The 9,091-nt window shown below is 34.4% G+C and overlaps 1 protein-coding gene across 2 annotated transcripts in view; it reads right to left on the bottom strand.

Moving 5' to 3' along the window:
- Positions 1-3,915: 3,915 nt before the first annotated feature.
- The window catches only part of Tmem106b (transmembrane protein 106B), a 28,767-nt gene continuing 23,591 nt past the window's right edge, over positions 3,916-9,091 (bottom strand). For both annotated transcript variants that reach the window (XM_045160862.1, XM_004671590.2), the window contains 2 exons: positions 5,758-5,811; positions 3,916-4,971 (listed from right to left, as the gene is read on the bottom strand). In XM_045160862.1, the coding sequence (XP_045016797.1) occupies positions 4,833-4,971; positions 5,758-5,811 (193 nt within the window). In that variant the 3' untranslated portion in view covers positions 3,916-4,832. The remainder of the gene's footprint in view (positions 4,972-5,757; positions 5,812-9,091) is intronic.

The raw sequence follows: 9,091 nt of genomic DNA, 5'->3' as shown, positions 1-9,091 counted from the left end.
CTGCATCTTTTGGAAGTCAGCATTTTTTCCACCTCATAAAAGATGATTAAAAGATTAATAGCACGTATAGCACTGAGACTCACCCAAATACTGCTGATACAGTATCTCCCAGACTTCTAGTTTCTAAAATTCTGGGTGAAAAGGAACAATTGTAACTATAAGAGTCTACATGGTAGTAATATTACCTTTTGGCCATTGGCACAATACTATTCCTTTTTTAATAGTATATAAAATATCCGAAAACATTTCTCTTAAACACATTTCAATTAATGTAATTAAACAGAAGGCAACAACTTCCTTCTAGAATAGTTAAACTGTGAAAAGCTTGCCATACATTTGCTAAATTTTATGCAATAATTTTAGGATCAAATACTGACCATATTATGTCCTTCAATCTAGAGTCTGTGTTAGCCAGACTACAAATGTAATCACACAGTAGCTAATATATGGAAATTCCATTTGTATTACTTTGTAACTATGTCACTTTTGATTTTATGCAAATTAAGGATAAATTTCAAAATACCATGAAATCTGATTTCTAAGCCTACAAAAAATACACAATGATAGCTGTAATCATAAATTTCAGATGACAAGTCTGATAAAGGCAGATTTGGGATATAGATGTTCAGTTTTAAACCAACTATATACCACAAATACATTTTGTGTTAGTGTAAAAATAAAAATTTAGAGAAATAATATTTGAAAGTTTTTGTAATATCTCTGACACATAATATTTTTCCTTAAAATAAATTTAAGATAAGCATTTCACGGCAATCTAAATTTATAAAAATGTGAAATAAATTCATTACTCTTGGATGTGCTTGAGCTGAGTAATTGCTGCTTTTCAGTGAGCTAATAATTTACCTGATTACATTAAGGTTATTAACTTTATGCTTATAATCTAACAACTTGTTAGTTATTTCATATTGCTTATCAAAGAAGACTGATATATATTGAAAAATGTAAAAACTTCTAAAAAGTAAATGAAACATATTTTTTAAATAGGAAATAATCACTATTTAAAGAATTGTAGACAGTTTAAAATACCAACCAAATGGAGGAGAGTTGCCTGCCAACGAAATATTACAGCTGTCTCACAACAGTAAGGCTAAGAACCACGAGGGATTCCTTAAAGTGTCAAGTCCTCTAATATCTCATTTTTATTGTCACAGTTGCCTTCTACTCATTTTTATTTGCACTATCACTTCCGCAATGCAAATCAGAAGACTTGAAGTGAATTTTATGTTCTTCTTTTAAGATTTTTAGAGAAAATAATTACCTCATTAGCCCATGTAAACTTAAAAGTCATAGAAAACTGCACATAAATAAAACTAGTCATTTAAATGTTGCCACAGTAAAGACGGTCTGTTAGTAATTTCAAGTAATTTATCAATATTTGATATTCTCATGTTGTATCTGAAATCTCAAGTACACTAATCTCTCTTATTTAGAAATAATTCACTCTGACAAAACATCAGTTTTATCGTTAGTGATCAAGGAATAATAAATATTAACCCCAAAATTAAACAATTTTGCTTTAAATTTATTCTCTGAAAATACTCAGTAACTTAAAACCACTGAAATCCTTGCCCATCAATACTGTTTTGTCACTAACTGCATGGACTTTTCTTCTAATTTTTTACCACACTAACATGGCTTTCCAGTGAATATTTTAAATGAAAGGCCATATATGTGGGACATACAGACCTGGTCTCAGTTAAACTACTTAACTGAATATGCAATTTTAAAGCAAGTTCCTCAATGTCTTGATACTCCTAGTTGCAGGAAGTCATGTCAGAAAAACAGGTGAATGAGCTCCAGTCAGTGTGCTGTACACACTGAGGTTTGAAATAGTGTTGGATTGTATTACAATGACCAGACTATTAAGGTGCAATTTAAGACAAAGTTGTTTCTGAAACTATCAGAAAAAAATGTTTAAATATATTCATGATGTCCCTGGAGAAGTTCTGAGCACTTATAAAAATACAATGATGTCTATCCTATTTCCATATAAGAAGCCATAGTGGGAATTGACCAGAAGAGCTGCAAGTCCTTTTCTTTTTTCCTTAAAATTTATTATTTATTTATTTATTTGAGAAACAGGCACATGGAAAGAAAGAGAATGGGTGTGCCAGGACTTCCAGCTACTACAAATTCCAGATGCATGTGCCACTTTGTACATCTGGCTTTCATGGGCCTGGGGAATCAAATCTGAGTCTTTTGGCTTTGTAGGCAAGAGCCTTAACTGCTAAGCCATCTCTCCAGCCTTTTTTCTTTATTTCTGTTTTGTTTTTATGGCTATAGTTTTGCATCTATAAAATATATTTTTACACCTAAACTTACAGCCTGTTTTAAGCTTATCTGGTATAGTAACTTGACTTTCTTTGAAAGAAGTCACAGGTAATCCTTATTTTTCTCCTATTGATCTTTCACTTATTTTAAATTCTAGTTGATTTTCTGACTCAAACTCCATTAAAATTAGATGTAATAAAGAGTTTTCAATTTAAATGGTGAAGGAAACATTCAAAATTAAGCTGCTGAGACCAAAGGTCCCTCCACCCTTCTTGCCTCTTCAGATGTTTGCCATGTGATCTGAAGGATATCAGAAATAGAAACTATTGGACAAACTTTTAAGACAATGCAACCTGCCCTAATTAAAATATATAATATAGGAAATAAGGATTGTCTTATGAAGCACCTAAGAACAATTTTTGTAGAACTGGTTGAATGTGAATAGTGATTTTGATGTCAATGAGGCATAGTCGTGGTGGGGAAAATAAAAGAAATGACTTAAAAAATACTCAACATATTTTTTGTTTGCTTTCCACATTAGACATCCTAAAACACTCTATTTCTCATTCACAAAGTGAATGTGGAACTTTATATGTGACTGGTCAAGTGCAGACACAGGTTGGGAAGCCCCATAGAAACCATCAATTCTGATGTAATAGGATTAGAATTTAAAATAAATAACCATATGTGTGTGTGTTTGTGTATGTACATGGTTATTTATTTGTACCTGTGTATGTGTGCATGCAATGCATGTGTACTGGTATACCAGGGTTTCTTATCATTGCAATCAAATACCAGATGCATGGGCCACTTTTTGTGTCTGGCTTTTACGTGGGTTTTGGAGAATTAAACCCAGGCCAATAGACTTTGGAAGCAAATGCCTTTAACCAATGAGCCATCTCCCCAGCCACAGGATTAGAAATTTGAGACAAAAGGGGAGCTTAGAACATTCATAGACACAGTCATGTCCAAATGAGACTCAGGGCAAAATGAGATTGACTTGCAAAATTTAAGCAGAATCAATACACCAGAGAAGGGTACAGTTTCAAAGAGACTGGGAGTAGCCAGAAACAATGACAGAAGAAAAAACAAAATAAAGATTAGTCTGACTAGAAAGTAAGTGAATGTGAAGAGTGATCTGGGCTTATAAGTGAGAACAGCTAACTAGTAAAAGATTGGCAGGGGAAGGGAAACCTCATTTCTGTTACTAAGAAACAGAAAGAAGCTACCTTAGTACCATACTCAGTTCAATGCTTAGTGTCACATACTATAAGGTTTTTAGAACTTGCTAAGTGACTAGAAAAAAGACCTAATGGAAAATGGTCCCAGAACTATAAGCCAGCAAAGTGAACATGTGAATTTTTTACACTTCAAAACCATTTTACATAAAAGTGGAAACTTTAAAAACATAAATGCTAGAAACAACACATTTATGTAAAGTACAAAAGCATATTGTAAGTTTTATTTTGATGTAGCAACCATTATTTAATGGAATAAATTCTTGAATAATTTGTGGCAAATACAATTTCCTTCTGTGAAACATTCATAAAACTGACGACTGGGTACCTAATTACTGGGAAGAGTTTCTGCATCATTTTTAATATGAAAAGGAACATCAAAAGATAAAACATCAAATGCTTTATTTTAAATCTATTTTATGCCAGATCCAACATATAATTGGAACCTGTTACACTTTATAGATTTCTGGATTTCATTTCCTTATTTTATTTGCTTTTATGAGCAGCTTGCTTTAACTTTGAATTTGTTTCACTTTATTTGACAATTATCAAAGCTGTATAAAAGCCATGCAGTTTATTTACAATACTGTACATTAAGTTATATATTTGAAGATCACACAAAAAAATTCACAAAGCTATAATACAGAACAACTTGTGAAATACATTGTTTAGAGGTTCTTACAAATTTTAGGTATAGAATTTTGCAAAGAGTAATTTGGCTTGTCAATGTTATGTAGCTACTAACTAGAAATAAGACAAATCATTCAGATGTATGGAATCTCAACAAATTAAAGGCTAAAAAGGTTTAGCTATAACCTAAGATACAATGTAGCCAAAGTACTACCATGTAACAGTAAGAATTTATAAAACAGGTAATTTTTAAAAAGTCCACTGTAATAATAGGCTCTTGTAATTTTCTATAAAAACATCTTCAAAAGTTGTTTTTGAGTATGTTCAGGACCAAATTTATGTTGTTAGTAGAGCTAAGGACTGTATCTGTGACTTTCATATAACTATTTATATTACAGAGGAAGTTTCCTTTTTTTTTTTTTTGAGACACAGTGGAAAAGAACACCAATCAGTAAATTTACCTAAAAGTAAAACATCCTGCTACAAATGCATCAATGTGGAATGAAGAGCTGCACTAGCTGCAAGTCCACATTCTTTTAAGTGGACTTAAAACAGAAGTGTAAACTTCAGGTCTGTTCAATGTAAGATCTCCTACTAGGAAGGACTTCCTCCTCGACAGTTCACAAAATATCTACAGGTGTTTCATGTTCTCTAATGATACCTCCTCAGATTTCACTGTTGTGGCTGAAGGACATTTAGATACTCAGACTGCCCCAACTGGTAGGTCGTGTTCCTCCCACAATCGACATACTGATATCTCTCCTGGGATGTCTGCTCAGAGTGACCGAAGTACGTGGTTGTTACAGTAACTCTAAAAGTAAAATAAATACAGAGGAATGTTCAAAACTTCTATTAAGATATTTTTCATATTAGAATACTTTGCATATAAAAATCCTCTATGGGGAGATTAGTGTTAATATCAATTTAATATAAATGTATGCCTTGCAAGTTATTAGTAATATTTATATCTCAATGTGAATTATAGTTATTACTTGTTGATTCTTCGCTATTTTGATGACAATACTGTAGACACAGGATTTCTAGGTTATACTTATTAAGTAGACTACAAAATGCAAGCTGGGCATGATTCCAACTGCATATGCAATATGTATAATACAAATATATTTTAAAAGTTACCTTTTAGTAAAACTCTAATAGTTCCTGACATGCTTAGAAATAATCATATGGCTCCCTCAACGTTGGAAAAGAAATCACCAATGTCAACTAATGGCCAAAATGACAAACCTATAACTATTAATGAATTGTTTAGGCAATACCCAAATTATAACCCCAAAGCACTATTTCTCCTCTTAACTATTCAGATTACTTACCAAGGTAGGAAGGATTGGTTGTGGGCTCAGTCCTCTCTGTTAGCCTGCCATTCTCCAGGGTTCTTATCAATGCTAGCAAGTGATCTGTTAGCGCTTCTGTGAACAACTATTTTCTAACTAGTTAAGTGGAATGTTTCCTCAACTGTCCAGCATTCTTGTAAGGCTTAAGACCCAGTAGCAATGGCATATGTAAAGGTGCGTGCATGCTACATTACACATCAAAATAACTAACAAAAAATATCCTTAAAAAAATAGTCCATACTTACTGCATCATGAGCACGATGTTATGCACTTTGATGGATATCAGTGTGCAGAAATCACTGTTAAAGAAATTAAAATGTGAATCAATACATTATAAAAAATATCTTTCTATGGTAAAGTTAATAGAGACTCTTCTGAGATGGGTCTCTGTATGTTGCCTTGGCTGGTATCAAACTCCTAGGCTCAAATATTCCTCCATATCTTTGCCTCCTGTGTAGTTGGAACTATGGACACATGCTGCTATAACAAGACACTAATGACAATATATGCTGGGATGGAGAGATGGCATAGCAGTTAAAGCACTTGCCTTCAAAGCTTAAGGACCCATGTTCAACTCCCCAGATCCCATGTAAGCCAGATGCACATGGTGATGCATGATCAAGGTTACACATGTATCTGGAGTTTGATTATAGTGGCTAGAGGCCCTGGCATGGCAATTATCTCTCTCTAGTTCTCTGTCACTTAATAAAGGCCAGTCTGTTGAGCTTACCTCAAAATATAAATATTAATAAATAAATAAATATGTGTGCACATGCTGAAGTATTTATGCTTCTGCATTTTCTTTTTTCAAATTACTTTTATTTATTAATTCATATTTTATTTATTCATTTGAGAGAAGAAGGGAGAAGAATGCAAGCCAACTGCTGACACATGAACCACACTGCACATTTGGCTATACATGGGTGCTGAGGAATTGGTCCCAGGCCTGCAGGCTTTATAAGCAAGAGGCTTTAACTGCTCAGCCATTCCCCAGCTCCAGTTCAGAATTTTCTATACTTCATATATATTCATGACTTCTTATTCCAAAAAGATATTTATGCATTTGTGAAACTGTTATATAGCTTTAGAGTGAGCTACAAATTGCTAATATATTTTTGCTCACCTTAAAAGTTTTAGTAACCAGAAATTTCACATTTAGACTTACATCAAAAGATTATGAAAATTTAAAGTTATTTTTGAACAAGAAGAGTTACTCACTAGAAATTAATTAAAAAGATCCAGGGGAAACCGACGAAGCTCCCAGATAAGATGGCAGATCAGAGGACGGAGGGACATCAGCAACAAGTGAAGTGGCATCACAGGAGCAGAAAGGTATGGGGAAACAGAAAGACAATGGACAGAAAACTAGGACACAGCCTTTAACTCCAGTAGATGCTGGGGTAAGGTGAAGAGAATAATAGATTTCAATCACAGGGAAGCCATGTAGTCTGGGTAAAAGAAATATTAGACAACCAAAGGAGAAGTCCATAGTTCTCACAGCCTTCAATCCACTGTGGCATTTGGAAAGACACTGACTCCTCCTGCCTGGCAAGCCAGCATTGATGAAGATATGCACTTTGGAATTTTCTCTTATTGTATATTCAAGTGGTACAGCCAGGTCTTTATTGAGAGGGAGCCTACTGTTTGGCCCTGATATTCTGGGAACCTGAATATTGGAAGCCACACACCAACCTGCTAAGAAGTTTAAGCCACAGAGAACCCGGGGTATGAGGAAAAGAAGTATGAGGAGGATGAAAAGGATGACAACAATAATGGAGAAGATGACAAAGAAAAGCAGTCATTACCATAATATCTAAGTCCTCTGGGACATGACGATGAGACCAAACCTATGAATCTGAAGAGAGAACTAAAGACACAGAAAACTTATGTATTTAAATTATAGCAAAAATATTTCCCAAGTCACCAGAGAAGAAATGGACATTAGAGAACATGAAACATTTAGAACCTAAAACAGACATGATCAGAAAAGAACTTCTACATCACATTGCAGTTTAAATGCCAAGAATACTGAATAAAGAAATCCTGAAAGCTACAAGAGAGAAGTCAAGTTCCTTAAAAAGACAAACCTATCAGAATAACAGCAGACTTCTAATCAGAAGACCTATACAGATGAAGAATATGGATGGATATGTTTCCTAAAACAGAACAACTGCCAAACAAGATCATTATATCTAACAAAGTTACCCTTTTCAATCTAGGAAGAAATAAAGACCTCTACAATAGGTATAACTAAACAATTCATGATCATCAATGATCACTTCAGAAGACACTCAAATGAGTACACAGGAGAGAAAGGAGGATAAACACAGATGAGTGCTTGGGAAAGAATAAATTTCTCTAGGAGACTGGATCAAAGAGAAGAAAGAATGAATTAAATATCAACTCAGTATAGGAGCAAAGTTCAAAGATGAAGATGGGACAAATTAGTAGATATCTTTCAATAGTAACCTTAAATGTAAATGTAAATGGCTACAAAAGTCTAAAACAAGTCGACTGTCCAAATGGACTAAAATAATATGACCCAACTGTTTACCATGTATAAGAAACTCACCTCACTTGTAAAGATACACTCAGAGTGAAAAGATAGAAAACAAAATTCAAGTATACATGATTTAAAACCAAGTAGCGGTAGCTATACTTAAATATGATACAGTATGCTTAAAGCCAAAATTAGAAGAGATAAAGATTACTACATACTATGAAGGGGAACAAGTCATGCTGATAATAGGGATAGGGAAATGGATCAGTGCATATGCACAGCCTTAGCCTTGCAAGCATGAATACGAGTTTGGATCCATGAACCTACAGGAAAGCAGACACAGTAGCATGAGCCTCTGCAATTCCAGTGCACCTATAAAGAGGTGGAAGGCAAGAGACAGGGGAATTGAATCCCCCAGAATTTGCATGTCAGCTAAGCCTGGCATACACAGTTGAACAAGAGACCCTGCCTCAAACAAGGTGAAGGGTGAAGACTGAATCCAATAGCGGTCCTTTGACCTCCACATGTGCACTATGTCTTGTGTATGCCAACACTCACATACACAATACACATATAAATGAAAAGATAATGACAACAATTTTAAGTGTATACACTTTTTTGTTGTTGTTTATTTTTAAATATTTCTTTGAGAATCACAGCCAGACAAAGAAAGAGAGAGAATGGGCACACCAGGGCCTATGGACACTGCAAATGAACTCAAGATGCATGTGCCACCTTGTGCTTCTGGGCTTACGTGGGTGCTGGGGCATTGAGCCTGGAACTGGAGTCCCTAGGCTTCACAGACAAGCGCTTAATCACTAAGCCATCTCTCCAGCCCATGTATATAGTCTTAATATCACACTTAATACCATAAAATAATTACTACTAAACATAAAGGGACATACAGGTACAAATATTATAATGGGTGACTTCAACATGACACTCTCATCAATAGACCATCTCACTCTCCCAGAAAATCTATAAGGAAGCTGCAGAATTAATCTGAACTTTTACCCTAAATAGTTTGACTTAACAGGTATCTACAAATTATTCTGTTAAACCAGGCCATGAAGCCATAA

The sequence above is a fragment of the Jaculus jaculus genome, chromosome 10, assembly GCF_020740685.1.
Source record: "Jaculus jaculus isolate mJacJac1 chromosome 10, mJacJac1.mat.Y.cur, whole genome shotgun sequence".
Lineage (NCBI taxonomy): Eukaryota > Metazoa > Chordata > Mammalia > Rodentia > Dipodidae > Jaculus > Jaculus jaculus.
Note: the sequence above shows the minus strand (reverse complement) of the source record. Positions and strands in the feature narration are given on the sequence as shown.